Raw genomic sequence first — 17,607 nt, 5'->3', positions numbered from 1 at the left:
GGGGGATGTTTTTAGGTCCCTTTCTTTCTAATAAACACACAAACCAGCACCTCATGTTCACCTGCTCCCGGACTTTTTTCATTTCGCCTCCTCAGTGAAATCCCTCCCCCATCTAATTGATATTCATACAGTGTGTGTGTGTGTGTGTGTGTGTGTGTGTGTGTGTGTGTGTGTGTGTGTGTAATGGTTCTGAATGGGATGAGGTACAAAAGGGGCAGAAATATGAAAAGGCGAGAGAGATGGGGGAAGGGACGTGTGGGGTAATTTATGAGGTATTTTAGTAGGAGGAGGTTTAATCTCTTTATACACACACACACACACACACACACACACACACACACACACACACACACACACACACACACACACACGTCCTACAACATTTCCACAGAATCAATATTCAAACACAGGAAGACTTGTAAATGCGATGAAGCACATTTATAAATTTATACCTGCTTCATTTTTTATATGTTTTGTATTTTATATATTATTTTTTTACACATTATTACGTCACAGCTCCATGTAATGATTATGATTATTATTTTGTTGTTTACTAGTATTTTCTCAATTTATTGTGCAGTCTCTAAATGTCTGTCCAAAGCTTCCAAAAATCACTTATAAAACCCAGAAACAGCTAGAAATGTATGAAATTAAGAGTGAAGACGCTAACGAGTGTGATATTTCTAATAAAAATATTTAAAATTGTTACTATTTAATTTTCTGGTGGTCGAATACTAATTTGGTATACTAATGAGTTTTTCATTTTCAATGCTTTAGGTTCATAGTTTCGTTTATTTATGTACAACGTCATTGATATCCTACACTGCACAGATTTTCAACCACGCTTTTATTGTGAAAAGTGGATTAGAGATCAATAATTATTTTTATTACAAATAGAGAAATCGACCCCACTTTCATAAAGCTATTTTAATGTCCTCTTGACATAAACTTTTAGATTTATGAGTGCAATCTCCATAAACATTTTAGGTTTTTGCTTAAATAAAATTTGCATAGCGGTGCAGACAAAGTGATCTGCATGAAAACGATATATTCTCAGAGATTTTACGTTTATGTTGGTACTCCCCAGGTGCTATTTAGAGATGTCGATTCACTGATTGATGTGTTAATTAAACTACATAATGGCCTTATTATCATAATAGGTTGTGTGTTTTTAATGCCTTTGTGATTATGAAGTGTCATTTTGTAGCTTAATTGCCTTTTGTTTTCAGTAGTAAATGTTCTATTTGCACATTTGCCTCTGATCTACGTGTACTCTGGGCTAATTATACATTTTCGGTATGTTAATGAATAATCCTTTCGCATTAAGACATAAAAGGTCTTAATTTTCTCCCCCGTCTCCCTCTGTGTTCCCCCTCATTTCCTGTCCATCCAGGAGGGCCAGCAACTGATCCAGGAGAAGCCGGAGCTCAGCCCGGTGGTGCGGAAGAAGCTGGAGGAGATCAGGGAGTGCTGGCAGGATCTGGAGAGCACCACTCAGGCAAAAGCCCGCCAGCTTTTTGAAGCCAACAAGGCCGACCTGCTGGTGCAGAGTTACGAAAGCCTCGACCAGAGACTGGGCCAGCTCGAGGGTCAACTGGCCTACGTCGACCAGGGACAGGACCTCACCACCGTCAACAAGCAGCTCAAAAAACTGCATGTACGTAACATTCAAGTGGTTTTTGGCACATTGCTGCAGCCATTTCACCCACAGATGCGTTCCTCTAACCTCTGAAGTGGCTTAAGTTATGATTTCTTTGTACAAAGATGCTTTTTCTGTTTCATCTGTCAGGTAGTGAGTTCTTGGTTTCCAGAGTTTAGACTTTTATTGAATTTTAACCTGATAATAATAAATATTTAACTGTAAATGAACAGAAAAGCACATCTGGTAAATTAACTGAGGTTTATCCTTATATAACTGTATTCTTGGGTGGATTTTTTGGGTTTTTTCTTAGTTTTTCCGTAGTTTTAGCCCAGTTTTGCCCTAAACTGTTAACGTAATTCTGCATCTTTGCTTCCTTGCATGTTGAACCATCTCAGAGTGAATCACTGTTTACGTTATTGTCGCTACACAGAGATGGCCTCAGCTCATTAATATTCAAACAAAACCTCATGTTTGAAAATGACTAACAGCAACATTTCTCGCTGCGCCTGCACAGCTTTCTGTTTGCTTTCCATCTCATTTCAGCAAAGTCAGCTTCTCATAAGTTCGCGCCAGCATTAATCTTTAATTTGCGTTGATGGTTTTTGGACACAAAAAGCCGTCAGTGTTCGTGCAAACCAGGTGAGCTTTAACACAAGTCTCATCCCAAGATCATTTTACAAATACAGACGGTGACAAGTTTTTAATATGTTCACATATAGTTGCCAGCATCATGCTGGTTGTTCTGCCTGGTTAAAGGCTGATTGTTTGTGACTTATTGGACTCAATCTGTGTTTGTCGCGTATTTGGTTATTTTGTTATAATTTATTTATGGCACACACTAGCATTAGGGTAATAATTAATCTTCATTTATCTTCATTTTAAACACTAGACATCTGGTTCATGTATAATTCTATCAGAGTGAGAGATAAGCCCTCTGTAGTGGGAAAACTGATGTTTTATTGAGTAAAAATAGTAATCTGTGCTTATTCATAAACATGGCATCTGTGAGTGGATGCAGCTAGTGCTTATTTATTTGTAAGCACAATATACTCTAACTTTAGTAAGTTTCAATGTTCAGTTGACCCCTGTTACGTTTATTAGTACTAGTATCACTGTAGCTGTTTACTCCAGGTATTTTTAAATATTTGAAGAACGGTGTAGCACATCTTTTTCATAAGGCAAGTCAGAAAGGCAAACAGATCCAGTGTCGCAGCAGACGTCCACACACGGTTTACCATGAAAAAAGTGAAATTACTCCGGTCATGTGTCGCTGTGTGAGAAGTGAGTTGCAGGACAGAGAAACTAGCCTCAAAGCATCAGCTTTTAATGCTGTTGATGCAAAAGCTAAAGTCCAGAAGAATCCAAAATAAAGAGCAGGCTTTAAATGTCCAGAAAACATTAGAATTTCAGGAATATTAGAAGTTCAGGAACATGGAACAAGGGTACAGCAATGAGGGACCACTCGACAAAGCACAAGAGGAGACTCAAACAGTACACAGTACATAATACAATACATAGAATACAATACAATACACTGAAGGGCGATTTGGCCAGAGTGGAGACACACCATCATAATCAGTGTTTATTGGAGCTTAATACTGGGAACAAGAGACGTGAGACTACCAAAATAAAACAGGTTGAGCACAGGTATGACACAGGGCAAAGCTGTACGCAAAAAATAAACAACCTAAGCATCGCCACGAGGATCATTAATAATAAACAAAACCCAAGAAACCAAAACGCTTGGTCAATGAACCAGGACCCAGGTGATATTTGGAACATCGCAAATAAATAGATTTGTGCAAGTCAGACAGTTTACGGGTCTCTGTTACAGCACTGGACTCATTTTTTATTCGCATTTGTGGACTCGTCGATAGATCTAGTAAAAAAAAAAAAAGCCTGTTGCATGCATGACAGTTTGCATAGAGAACAAATTGCTGAACGTTCATCAGATCAAGGTTAAAGCTTTGCATGTGTCCTCCTTTATCTTACACTGGCCCTGGGTGAAGCGCCTCTGTTCATCTACTGTTGTAGCTCCTTTCCCCTCCCTTTAGGATAGGAACTGCAAATGGGGTCAGCAACCTGTTAACCATATTAGAGATATTCCCTCTCATACAAAACCAAGAGTGAAAGAAAACTGAGCGTTTGGAAAAGTCTGGAGCCTGAGCTTCTTAAACAGCTGGGTTACTAGTTTGATGAATATGCATTTCTTTCTTTTTTTGGTCTGTCACCTCAATAAAAGAATCCAAATTTGGGCACACCTGCATTACATCTGCCAGTGAACGTGTGATCTTGGGATGTAACTCAATTTGCCCTCCAGCTGTGGTGGTTTGGGCAAAGCGGGAACTCGTTTATACAGCAGGTTCGACCCGGGCTGACGCACAGATTCATCCGTTCATTGCTTCATCATTTCACCAGACATCTCTCACTCTCCTCTCCCACAGCATGCCGCTTACAGCTTCCTTTAACAGGCCGCCATTAGCACTGCTTTACCACATCATCATAACTCCACTACCCAGCATCCATCCTGGCAAGGGGTACAGTAACCTTCACTACACTTCATGTCTGTTAACCACCTGTTCTTGTGCTGTTTTGGGTTATCCTCAGTCTCATCTTATCCATCTGTTGCTTAATACATATAAATCTACTGAATTTATTTCAGTTTTTAAAAAGATGTTTTATAAACTTTGACGTGGTAAGTTAAAAAGTTAAATAAAATCAGTATTGCAGGGAATAAAACAACTACATTAAAGTGAAAAAAACTAAAATCATGTAAACTTTGTTTCCTGCCACACTCTTTTCATCTCACTCATGTCATTTTTATCTTCTCTCACATCTTCATCTCACATCTCTGACATGTTTCTTCCATCCAGTTTCTCTTGTCTCCTCTCTCCTGCTTCTTCTGCCCGGTAACTACACTCACCCTCTCCTCTTCCTCCTCCTCAGACCCTGGAGACCCAGATGGAGGAATGGTATAAGGAGGTAGGGCAGCTTCAGGTGCAGGCATCCTCCATCCCGCAGCAGACGCAGGTCAAGGAGACGGTTGCAGAGCGACAGGCCGCCGTGGAGGCCAGGATGGTGCGTTTGATCGAGCCGCTGAAGGAGAGGCGACGCATCCTGCTGGCGTCCAAGGAAGTTCATCAAGTTGGGCGAGACCTGGAGGATGAGATTGTGAGCTGACAACACAACAAGATTCACACTCACTACACAAAACACAGGAGTCGTGTTATTGCATGTTGTAATTTTGTTATTGTTACTTTTTTATCTATTTGTAATTGAGGTGAAATATACCAGGCTTCTCTTTAATCTGTACATGAGGTGTGGACATGCATGTTCACATATTCATACATGTACAAATATTCATTTCTTTTCCTCATACCATTGCGGTTGAAGTTGTGGGTCCAGGAACGCCTCCCGATGGCCATGTCTCAGGAGCACGGCTCTACTCTGCAGGCTGTCCAGCAGCTAATGAAGAAGAACCAGGTAAGAAAACCTGAATAGCTGCTAATTAAACTGCAGCCTTAGCCTGAAACCTTAACAGAGGTCCCGTTCCTCTTCACGATAGACCCCCTGCACCCTAAAGCTTTAAACTCAGAGCTCAAGTCACTAAATAACTGATGACTTGTGATAAAGATAAAGCCTCTAAGTTCTGATCCATCCGTTTACACTCTCAACATCTAAATAGCTCTTTCTGCCTGTGCTGTAGAATCTTCAGAGGGAGCTGCAGAGCCACAGGAGCAGAATCGATGATGTCCTGGAGAGGGCGGGGATCATTGGCTCCATACGCAGCCCTGAGGCAGACTGCATCAGGGCAGGTCACGACCAGCTGTCCCAGCTGTGGGCTCTGCTTTGGGCCGAGACTGAGAGGAGGCAGCTGGTCCTGGATGCCATGTACCAGGCCCAGCAGTACTACTTCGATACAGCCGAGGTCGAGGCCTGGCTGAGTGAGCAGGAGTTGCACATGATGAATGAGGAGAAGGGAAAGGTAAAATTATTTGTCTGAAATATTTATCATTGAAGTAAAAAACAAAACTCTTTAAAATCACAGGAGCCGTCTTACACACACAGTTCTCTGCAGAATATGCGATTGTCATATGAATATGTGATACTGTGTTTGTTGGACTCTAATGTGAGCAGGATTTTTTACATGCAGTTTTATTCTGTGTGTGTATTCTGCAATTAAAGTGTCATTTCTCGTGTGTTGCTTCCTCCTCCTGCCAGGATGAGCAGAGCACGCTGCAGCTGCTGAAGAAGCATTTGGTCCTAGAACAGACCATCGAAGACTACGCTGAGACCATCGGCCTGCTTTCACAGCAGTGCCGGCAGCTGCTGGAGATGGGACATCCAGACTGGTGAGCAGTTAAACACATGCACAAAATCTGACAGAAATTTCTGTCACAACATCTTAAATACAGAAAAGCACCGAATCTCTGGATTATAAAAGGTTTTTCATCATTCACTTCAGTTGTATTTTTATAGCAGTATTTCACAACAAGAGCTTTGTGTTATGAGGTCAAGAAACTTGAGAAAGAAAACCAACCTTAAAACGATCGTCTCTGATGAAGGGGAGAAAGATTTCTGTTATAACAGGAAGGAGGAGGCTCGGGGGCAGTCGTCTGCTGCCACCGTGTGGAGGTGTGAGAGGAAAGCAGAGAAAAGAGAGAACACAATCAGTAAAAAGTAGACGTTAATGACTTGCAGTAATGGAATAAAACCACGTGGGGAAAGAAAAAGAGGAGAGTGATGGCGAGATCCTGATCCATAAATAATCCGAAAGGAAAGTTTAAATCCTAATCCTGAAAGTAGAAGCGATGTCTGTCTCTCGAGCTGGGGGAGCAGTTACTGCTACACTCCTCCCAGCTTTTTTTTTTGTGCCTTACCTTACACTCTTCCTCCTCTCTTCCACAGCGAACAGATCAGCAAGCGTCAGTCACAGATAGACCGTCTGTACGTGTCTCTGAAGGACCTGGTGGAGGAGAGGAAGAGCCGCCTGGAGCAGCAGTACTGGCTGTACCAGCTCAACAGGGAGGTGGATGAGTTGGAGCAGTGGATCGCGCAGAGGGAGGTGGTCGCCAGCTCGCCTGAACTGGGTCAAGACTATGAGCATGTCACAGTAAGTGTGTCGACAGATGGCCTCTGCACATGAATAATAGATTCAGGTAACAGATTTTATTACCTGAAATTTAAATATTACAAGTAAAATCTCAAAAGGGGTTTCATTTGATTGTAATGTCTAATTATGTTCTTTAATAGGACTTGAATGAATACTGAATGAATACTGAATGAATGAATGAATACATTAAAATTAGCAGACCGATTTGCTGCAGTAAATAAAACATGCCACACTTCCAGGTCCTACAGGAGAAGTTTACAGAGTTTGCGTCAGAAACGGGCAGCGTGGGCCAGGAGCGAGTGACAGCCGTCAATCAGATGGTGGATGAGCTCATCGACTACGGCCACTCAGAAGCAGCCACCATCGCCGAATGGAAGGACGGAGTGAACGAAGCCTGGGCCGACCTGCTGGAGCTCATGGAGACCCGCGGTCAGATGCTCGCTGCTTCACACCAGCTGCACAAATTCTTCTTCGACTGCAGAGAGGTAAGAGGAGCAAAGCCAAGACGGGCCACAAATTAAACCAAAGGACACACACACACACACATATAATGCCGGATATGATAAAGAGCAGATCCATTTAATTTAATTTCACACTTTTATCTTCTTTTATGTCGGGTCACCACAGTGTACATTGGCCTTCGTGATGAGAACAGCTTGAAAAAGAAAGAAAATAGGAAAAATGTAAATCAGGTGCCGATAGAGCATTTCTTCGCTACAAACAGGCAAAATTTCTCCACTGCCTTTTTTCAGGTTTTAGCCCAGATTGATGACAAACATCGAAGGTTGCCAGAGGTTCGGGCTCGGCAGGGCAGCACTTCCAACACCAGCACCCTGCAGAGACTCCTGCACACCTTCGAGCAGGACATTCAGCTGCTTGTCACACAGGTACAGCTGCACATCGATCAACAGACCCTCCTCTAATCTTCATTTAAGGAAAAATTAAAGGAGACTTAAAGGAAGAAGATTGATATTATCTATATTTGGTCTGCAGGAATCTTTATAGAAACTTATTTAGTGATTTTTTTATTTGTAAATCCATAACAGATGCAATATGGCGAGTAGCTGTCAGGGGCTGGGTCTCTGAACCAGCGTTTTGTCTTATTTTTGTATTGTTTTCTTATGTTTACATTGTGCTCTGTTCATGAAATTCTGAAATTATGTTAAGTCTTGGCTTTGTTATTGTCTTGAGTTGCAGTATAGTTTAGGTCCTTTTACGTCGCCTTAGTTATGAGTCTGTCCCAGTTTTCTGTGTCATGTATTTTCTGTCTGTGTGTTTTCATGTTGCTCATGTCATGTCCACGTTTCCTGTTTTATTTTGAAAGAGTCTTGTGTTCTTGGTTCTTTACGTTTAGTTTTACTCTCCCCTTTGTCATTATGTCTCATTCTAGTCCACTGTGTCCTCGTGTGTCTCCTCTTCCCCTCATCACCTCATGTGTGTATTAAAGTCCTCTGTCTCCCTTTGTTCATTGTCGCATCGTCTGTGTTACCTTCCCTACCCGTTGTCACAGTTTCCCAGTCAAGTCATAGTTGTTATCTTGTCTCGTCATAGTATAAAGTCACAGTGAGAGTCATAGTTTCCCAGGTTATGTTCAGGTTTTTCCTCACTTTAGCCTTGTTGTATTTTCGTGAGTTTTCAGCCCTAAATAAAGGCTTGCTTTTCGTCATGTCCAGTTTTTGTCTCCTCGCCTCTGTCTGCAATTGGGTCCTCTACTCTCTCCACATGGTCTGCCCCGGCAGCCCGTGACAGTAGCTAACAGCCAGTTGTGCTACTGACTGCAAACAGTTTAAATGTGAAAGGAATAACATCTGGAATTTGAAAAAAAAATGAATTAATCATTAGCATTGACTGTTAATATGGATTACAAAAGTGTAAATCATTTTTTGCATGCTATTTTAGAAGTTACCTGGCTAACTGAGTAATCCTAATTGGTGCAGTGCCCCCCCATGTGGATTTAAAAAGTAAAGAATATCAGTATATCAGAAACTGAATCCAGAAATTATAGACTTTAATGCATTTTTATAACCAATAAAAAACACTGAACTGAACTAAATTATGTGAATTTGTTTAAATTAAATCAAATTCACATAAAATCTATTTCATTGATAGTAAAGTTTTTGGTTCTTTGTGAGTCTGCCATTTTCATGGCAACACCATCTTCTTACTCTGCATTTAATTTTGCTTGATCTAGTCTCTGTCGTGCACCTGGGCAGCAGGAACAGTGCTACTCAAGAAAGATGCAAAAGCACAGATGTTCTGTGCCTACTCAGGTGACAGAGCCTGCACCACTTGGCCCTGACGAAACACAGCTGTCTTGGCAGCTGTGTTTCGTGCGTCACTCGGAAAACAAACTCTCTCTTTCCTTTTTTCAATTCTGTTTCGTCCCTGTTCAGTTGAGCTGTTTACTAAAGCTTGCCTTCACGCTCTGCCAGGTGCGTCAGCTGCAAGAGAGCGCAGCCCAGCTGAGGACGGTGTACGCTGGCGAGAAGGCCGAAGCCATCGCGTGTCGTGAGCACGAAGTGATGCAGTGCTGGAAAGAGCTGCTAACATCCTGCGAAGAGTGTCGGGTGCAGATCACCACAGAGACTGACAAGCTGAGGTTCTTCGGCATGGTCCGAGATCAGATCATGTGGATGGACTCGATCATCTGTCAGATAGGGACAGGAGAGAAGCCCAGGTATCTACAATACCTTCTACATATGCATGTGGCACCCTCAATATCTGTTCACCACATGCACTGTTTAAGATCAAACTCATTTATTTTTCTTTTAAAAAAATGTACATATGAAATATCATTTTGCTTTTTATGGTTCATTATAATAACATGTGATAGTCAGCATTCGTGGGCATAGTGAAAGTCTTCAGTGAGTTCAGGTTCTGTGTGGTTCCTGCAGGGACGTGTCCTCAGTAGAGGTGCTGATGAACTATCACCAGAGTCTTAAGAGTGAAGTAGAGGCTCGCAGTCAGAGCATCCTGGAGTGTATTGAGATGGGAAAAACCCTGCTGGCGGCTAGAAACCCTGCAGCTGAAGAGGTGAGATGAGTAAACATGATAAAGACTGTCACTTTAAGTCCAATTTAAACACGGATATCTAAACCTCAGTTTGTTTATAACTTTGAAGACTCTGGTTGAGTGGGCTCACGAGTCGATTAGCCTCCTCTGCAGAGTCATATTGCTAGTTTTAGGCTCTACTAGAGGGCTTACTGATCCTAATCACCTGTTCGTGCTGGCTGTGCAGCTTCAATCATCCTGTATCTCTGTTATAGCTCCTCCCCCTTTAAGGAAAAATTGTTCTAATTGGCTGCCTCTTGCAAACAGAAGGTTTGACCAGCAAGGATGTGCCTGCTATACAATGAAACTAAGTGTGGAAAACCAAATGAAGCCTGAGCTTTTTCCTCTTAATGATTACACTGATCTCACTGCACCCATGTGACAGTATATGCATGACAGAAAACTTTAGAGATGCATGTTAAGAAACATAAGGTTTTATATTTTATGTGTGAGAAAGAATCGATTCCCTATAATGTTTCAATTTTTTCTGAGCATCCATAGAGCTAAACAGACCCATGATGTAATTGTGATATCTTTATTCTCAGATCAAAGAGAAGTTGGACAAAGTGATCGCTAAGGAGCGTGAGCTGTCTGAGAAGTGGGACAAGCACTGGGAAGTCCTGCAGCAATGTGAGTGGATGCAATGGCTTAAAAAGTAAAAAAGAGGGATGTGCAGGAATCTGGCATTTAGAAGTAAATTAAGATGCTTTCTCTCTTTTTTGGTGTTCTTATTTGTCCTGCTTGCAGTGTTGGAGGTTCACCAGTTTGCCCAGGAGGCGGTGGTGGCAGAGGCATGGCTGACTGCTCAGGAGCCGTTTATCAACAGCAACGAGCTTGGAGGGAGCGTAGATGAGGTGGAACAGCTGATTCGTCGACATGAAGCCTTCCGCAAAGCAGCTGCCACCTGGGAAGAGCGATTCAGCTCACTGCGGCGGCTCACCACGGTATTATCATCATCCTCACTGTGCAAATATGTCCTCAGTTTAGACAAAATCAGTAGCACGTTCCAAACATGCTCAAATTGTTGATGAAGACTTGGTAGTTTCATCTCTGGTTCTGTTTTCTTTCTGCAGGTAGAAAAGCTAAAAGCAGAGCAAAGTAAACTGCCCCCAACTCCCCTCCTGGGTCGTAAAGTCTTCCTGGATCCCCAAGATGCCTCACATAGTCCACCCACTCTCCCCCGCCTCCCAGTCTCCCCCGTCATGAGGCAGACTATATATGAACAGAACGAAGCCAGCTCTCCTCCATCTCCCTCGCCGGCCACCCCAACACCTTCTCCGTCATCTGCAGCTCGGCGCCTGGGATCAACAGTCGCCAACTACACCCCTGTGATGAACGGCTCCAGCTACCGAAACACTCTGGATGTCCGGGATGGAGGCGTAGTGGGTGTGGCTGCAGGTCTAGGCCGCCCGGCTGCATCCTCGATTGCATCTATAGCCACAGCAGCGATGCTAGTCTCAGCCAACCAGGCACGAGAAAGTGCCAGCACAGCGAGGGAACAGACAGCAAAGGTGATGAGTCACCTGCATCCGGCACAAGCGGCGAGGGAAATTGAGGCAAAATCCTCCCCGTATCTCCGGCAACCCAAAATCAAACACTTAGATGATGCTGTGACGCCTCTGATTGTGGCCAGCCGGCTGGAGAAGGCAAGAGAGCGGGGGAGGGAGAGAGATATGATGATGGGGACGGAGAGAGCAGAGGTAGCAGTGATGGCCGAGGTGGTGCTTCAGGAGCCGAGCCGGGAGCGTCTGCACAGCGAGCCCACCAGAGGGCCTCGAGGATCCAGGACTGACCCTTTGGGCCACGCTGAGCCTCAGGGCCAGACACACACTTATCACCACAGGATAGAACGGCAGCTGTCCAGCGAGCAGCTAATCCAGGCGCGCAGGGATGAGCTGCCTCAAGAGGTGTGGAGGGAACAGGCTGAGAGGCGGGAGAGACGGACGTTGGAGAGGCAAACTTCCAGCGAACAAGAAGGTCACGGGGGCCACGAGGGCAGGCGGAGAGAGAGGGACAGGCACCGGCTGGAGAGACAGGAATCCAGTGAGCACGACACAGGGAAGGAGCAATCAGACAGACGCTCAGCAGGAGGGTGAGACTGAGAGTACTGCAGTGCATTTTAATCTGGATGTGGATATTTATGCAGAAAAGAAGTGAATGTTATTGTAGTCAGTTTTTGGAGTTGAATCAATTGTGATGTGAACAGTAGGTATTTTTCCACAGAGACAAGAGGTCCACCATGGCAGAGATCGTAGAGCAGCTACAAGAAAGAGAAGCAGCGCAGGTCTGGGTTTAGTCTTTATAAATAAAGAGTGTGATATTTGGGGGCGTTTAGGGGTTAATTCTAAGTTTTGACCAAACTTCCTAAAAAGAGAAAACTGGGATAAGTAATAAAGTTTTTCACTTTTGAGCCATAAATCAAACTCATCGCCTCTCCCAACCCTTAGGCCCGCGGTGAGGTGCCCCGACTGCCTAATGGGATACCAGAAAAGTCTTCCCGTCCCGAACGCCCTCGAGCTCGGGACAGACCCAAACCACGACGCCGGCCACGACCCAAAGAGCCCGGGGAAACGACGCGGCGGTCCAGATCTGCACCAGCCCAGAGCAGCCCGATCGTCCCCCAACCGCCCACACATACGGCACACCACGAGGGCTTCCTTTTCCGCAAGCTGGACATTGAGAGCCTGAAGAAGAGCACCAATAGGTGGGTGTTCAGGGTCATAATGATACCTGATACCTGATAGGAGTTATAGAGAAGGAGGATGGACAGTGATGTCATGAGTATCAAACTTTAGGGATTCCAGTTAATCAGTTAAAAGCTATTTATGTTCCACAGGGGTTATTGAGGTGCAGAAAAAATGATTGTTTCATCGACTTATTCTTAAATATTAGTTTGAACAAAGCATTTCCAGCCCTCTAAGTACCACTTTCTCATGACACTGCTGCTTCCTCCATTTAATAATTCAACAGGAGTGACAGAGGCATGACTTTAGCATGTTGAGCTAACAGGCTAACACACGGACATGTTGAACAGATGCATGACACACACAGGCTCACGGGTTGATTCCATCGTGTGTTCAACATGAAAATACTCAGAAGAGCTTTGGAGTTTCTCAGGAAAGCAAAAGCTTACCTTTTTATATTTTTATTGAGATGAAGTTTGAATTTTTACCTTTTTCTCTGACACAAAAAAGTTCTAGACTGTCTTGTGCTTGTATGTGGTGGAAAGAAGGAGGTAGTCACAGTTTGTGGTGTTGCCTGTGCCTGGCAGTGGGAGATTACAGCTGTTTAGGGCTGGGCGATATATCGAGTTTTTAACCTGTCAGCACGCTCATGCAACCTCTGCTTGCACCTAAGGTTTTCCTGCCGCGAGGAGAAGTCATGTTAGCGTTGCCAAACAATGAATAATAAAATAAAAACTGAAGGAGTTATTTAACTAAAGGTTAACACACAGCTACACTAACAAATTAATTTAGGTAGCAGTAGATGTTTTGCAAGGTAAATAACTGTTTTGGTCATTGCAGCTGGGTAAAGAGTAGTAGTTCCTTGCTGGAAACATCTGTCTGAAGGCAGGTATAGCTGAGTGTAATAGATTAAGATCCCCATTAGCTGCAGCAACACAGTAGCTATTCTCCCTGGGGTTGAAAATATAGTATAGTGGTGAAAATGTACTAAATATACCCAGTGTTGGGAAGGTTACTTTTAAAATGTATTCCACTACAGATTACAGAATACATGCCCCAAAATGTATTTTGTAACGTATTCCGTTACGTTACTCAATGAGAGTAACGTATTCTGACTACTTAATATATTATCATACTTTTTACAACTACATGAATGTACTATTGCTGTGTGGTTTATTACTATTACTGCAGGTTACTCACCATACCAATACTAACTAGATGTTTCAATCTTAATATAAATGAGTAACAGTAGGTAGACGTTAGGTAAGGCTGCACTTTTAGCAGCGATCTCGTATTAAAACTATTCTGCGTGTATATAAAACAGGTTTGCGGCTCCGAACACTCTGCCTATTGCCTTTATATTAAATAATTTTTGAACAATAATTTTTAAAAATATTTCTTCATGTCATTATGCGGGCCTCAAGTAGAGCTGACATGGGCCGCGGGATTGAGACACAGACATTAGAGCCTCTTAATGCGTGTTTTGTTTGGGTTTCCGCCGGCGTGGAATTACCAGAAATAGAGAGGGCATAGCCGAACATATGAAACAGGAGAAGACCGCTGTGTGATTTCTTTATTTCAACAAAGTAACTGTATTCTGAATACCACCTTTTTAAACGGTAACTGTAACGGAATACAGTTACTCATATTGTGTATTTTAAATACGTAACGCAGGTACATGCTGAATATACCATACAAACTAACTTTGGCTCTTTTACATTTTGCTGATGACCATGTCCGACATGGTTTGTAAATGCATTTTATACTGATAAGTCTGTACATGTAGTGAAGGACCTGAAGGCTTACTGCACTTTTCTGCTATAAAGATCTTCTTTCATAGCAGATACTGAGATATCGCCCAGTCCTCCAGTTGTTAATTTGTACTGAAGAGTAAGAAAATCAGTGATGAGTACATGAAGCAGGAAAAGGATTCACTAATGTAAATCTTATGTCAGCCTCTGAATATATTATGTCTGTCAGTGCTGATTATTAGGATGTAATTAGAGCACTTTATTAGATCAGAGGCCTGCAGGATTCCCACCGCATGTGAAAACTTCATGCATGACGCTTACGATGCCTCCTGATCTAACGCGAGCCCACAGAATAAAACACAGGAGACTGACTGACTGGCTGAGGAATGCTGTGGGATGGAGCTGCTGGTCAAACACACACACTTATGCACACAGCCTGCCCTCCACTGATGACCACCCTGCTTCTTCCAGAGAGACACCAGCAAGAAAGTCTCTCTCTGCACTGCCCCCTGCGGGCTGGGCTGACCTTGCACAGCTAAAAGCTCATCCCCTCCCAGCTGTGGATGAGTCCCGCTCACGCACCTACTCAAGGCAATGGATGAGTGTGTCGTATGTACATGCCCTGTTATGTACATGGCAAGGTAAAGCACAATGTCGAATGGCTTAAATCCGGACAAGTGTGAATCTCCAAAGTGCTCCTCGTTGTTAGCGGTTGATGCCGAGAAAGAAAGCGAGGATGCATTTAGGGAAGGACTGAGATTCAACCTGTCTCTGTTACATCTCTACGCGATGAGACACTAAGTAAGTTGATGTGCACATTAATATTCTGGTACCTTGTTAGGGTATGGTGCCTGTGAAAGGTGTATGAAAGTGGACGACAAACTTCCACATCTATGCTTCGCATTAAATTGAGGTTACAGCTGTGAGCGCATTCACATGTCAAATTTCTTCTGAAAAAGTTTTAACTTCTTCCCGAGGTGTCCTGTTCATAATGTACAGGAAAAGTAATATCTGCTACTGTAAACTAGGAAAATACATTAAAAAACCCACACCAAGGAACAGAGATATTAAAAGAAACATTTTTTTTAGCTCACGTGTTTTTAAAGGGAACCTGTTGCGCTCATTTCCAACTCTTCCCAACAGTTTTGGCTCTTCCTTATTAACTCTTTAGTTTACCGCTCCTTTAAGCCATTTTTCTTCTGCCTTGCAAAGCAAAGCTCTGGATGTGGTTGGAGATGACCACGTCGGGGATATCTGCACTCCCCGCCATCACACAGAGCCAACAATAGAAAAACATTTCAAGAATGAACTTTTAATAGGTGTTGTGAGCAGTTCAGACATCACTTATCACTTGCACCATTGTTTTTTTTTACCCGTGTATCTACTGTTGAGTTTGAAATCAGGATATTAAGCTGCACACGGAAACTTGCTCTGAATAACACTGGCAGTACTGTGCAAATGTTTTAGTTGCTAAAAGTAAAAGGAGAATGTTTAAAATAAAATAATACAAAGTGAAGTAAACAAAAATTAAACTTCTTTTTAAGGTCTGTGGAGATTTGCCACAGATCATCTGTGGAGCCTGGCTGTCTCTTTATGTAATCTCACACTGGCTTCCACACCATCTGCTGCAGAACTCTTTGTTCTTCTTGTGGCTGAAACTTGTGCACAGTACTGCCGATGTCAGCTATTAACTGGAATGCTGTGTGCATGTAAACACGCTCACAGAGGGAAAACGAGCATGTCTGGATTTTAAGCCTCATTGTTGCCAAAATGGCATTTTAACCAAACTCCTCTGTCTCTTTTCTCCTCTCTTCCTCGGTGCTGCTGGCTGCTCCTCTTGTCTCCTCCAAGGTAAGTCACATGTAAGCCTCGCACACAGGTGCACACAAGCTGTACGTAGCCTTCCTCCCCATACCTCCATCCCCCCACCTCCTCCGTCTGTCTGTCCGTCCGTCTGTGTTTGTTCAGCAGTGTGTTTCCTCTTCCCTTCTTGGGGCTGCTTCATCCCGCCTACCTACCTGTCTGCTCTGGTCAGGTGAGTGAGGTGTTAGTGTAGCGACTGTGATTCTGCAGCTCTTCCTGACTCCTCCTGTCCTCCCCCACCCCTCCACCCAACCTCCTTCCCCATGCTCCTCTTTTCCTCCCACCTTTCCCTCCTCTTCTTCCCCTCCCTTCCTCTCCCGCCTCCCCCCACCACAGCAGATCATGGGTCAACCTGTACTGCGTGCTGAATAAAGGGGAGCTGGGTTTCTACAAGGACGCCAAGAACACCACGACGCCCTACAACAACGAGCCGCTGCTCAACCTCTCCCACTGCCACTGCGACGTCACCAATGGCTACAAGAAGAAGAAGAACGTCTTCACGCTCAAGTAATCGGCTGTTTTCGCACTCACATGTACTGCAGACGGGCACTTTCATGCTTCACGTTAGTGTGTTTTCACTCTTTAGGGCCTGGGCACATTGTAAAAATAAATAGTGTGAGTAATTTATTTGGTCATAACGACAAACCCAGATTTGATCTAGTAAACCCATTGTACATAATTCTGGTGTTCCAATAGCTAAAAACCTGCTTCTAGACAAAAAAGGTCACATTTTCTTTTAGTTTTCAAAAATATGACACTTATAATCTTTCCAAACTGAAATGAAACAACGCTTTCTTCCATTTTTTTGGCCATGAATCGTTAGCATCCTGCTAATGCATGCTGATTGGTCAGCTAAGGATTCACGATGTGATGAGCTCCCTCGATGGAACCTGTTTACAGACGATAAGAAGCGTAGTTAAACCACAGCTGAGAGTCGTGTTTCAGAAGCAGCTGGTTGAAGGTGACTGAGATCAGAAGGCTGTTTACTTCATCTCTGAAATTAAAAAGGCAAATGCCTTAAAGTGTCTGACACCTCATAATAATTACAGAAAGATATTTTACTAAAATAGAAATCTAAAAATAGAACACATGATACAGTGGGGGTAAAACATCTTTCCAAATCTTAAAGAAGAACTTAAAGTAGTCTAAGCGACACAGACACGGTGATTTCCAAATTGATCCAAGTTGAATTTTAGTTAAGTAAAAGGCAGAGCAGTAGCAAATGACTCGCACTTTTTCCCGGGCATCCACACTGTCGTTCTGTGGCTCACAGATGGGGCCCACCCCACAGTTTGGGGACCACTGCTCTAAGGCTGAGTTTAACTCTTCTTCTCTCTTTGCAGAACGAAGGACGGCAGCGAGTTTTTGTTTCATGCAAAAGATGAGGTGAGACATTTTTTCTGTTTCCTGCACGCCTCAGAATAGTGAAAGCAGCTGTAACTGTGCATCTGCACGTCATCGAAAACCTTAAAAACATTCATGTTAACAACTGAACCGGCCAGC

General features: G+C 43.4%; 1 protein-coding gene across 1 annotated transcript in view; it reads left to right on the top strand.

Annotated features, from left to right (window-relative positions):
- Nucleotides 1-17,607, top strand: part of LOC120737248 (spectrin beta chain, non-erythrocytic 4-like) — a 96,067-nt gene that overhangs the window by 71,553 nt on the left and 6,907 nt on the right. The window contains 17 exon segments of the mRNA XM_040037837.1: nt 1,394-1,657; nt 4,589-4,813; nt 5,036-5,125; nt 5,349-5,627; nt 5,864-5,994; nt 6,551-6,755; nt 6,995-7,240; nt 7,508-7,642; nt 9,188-9,432; nt 9,650-9,788; nt 10,352-10,436; nt 10,554-10,750; nt 10,880-11,898; nt 12,030-12,090; nt 12,254-12,510; nt 16,441-16,611; nt 17,448-17,490. Coding sequence (XP_039893771.1) covers nt 1,394-1,657; nt 4,589-4,813; nt 5,036-5,125; nt 5,349-5,627; nt 5,864-5,994; nt 6,551-6,755; nt 6,995-7,240; nt 7,508-7,642; nt 9,188-9,432; nt 9,650-9,788; nt 10,352-10,436; nt 10,554-10,750; nt 10,880-11,898; nt 12,030-12,090; nt 12,254-12,510; nt 16,441-16,611; nt 17,448-17,490 — 3,792 coding nt within the window.

Source organism: Simochromis diagramma, unplaced genomic scaffold (assembly GCF_900408965.1).
Source record: "Simochromis diagramma unplaced genomic scaffold, fSimDia1.1 OVJJ01000463.1, whole genome shotgun sequence".
Taxonomy (NCBI): Eukaryota; Metazoa; Chordata; class Actinopteri; order Cichliformes; family Cichlidae; genus Simochromis; species Simochromis diagramma.
Note: the sequence above shows the minus strand (reverse complement) of the source record. Positions and strands in the feature narration are given on the sequence as shown.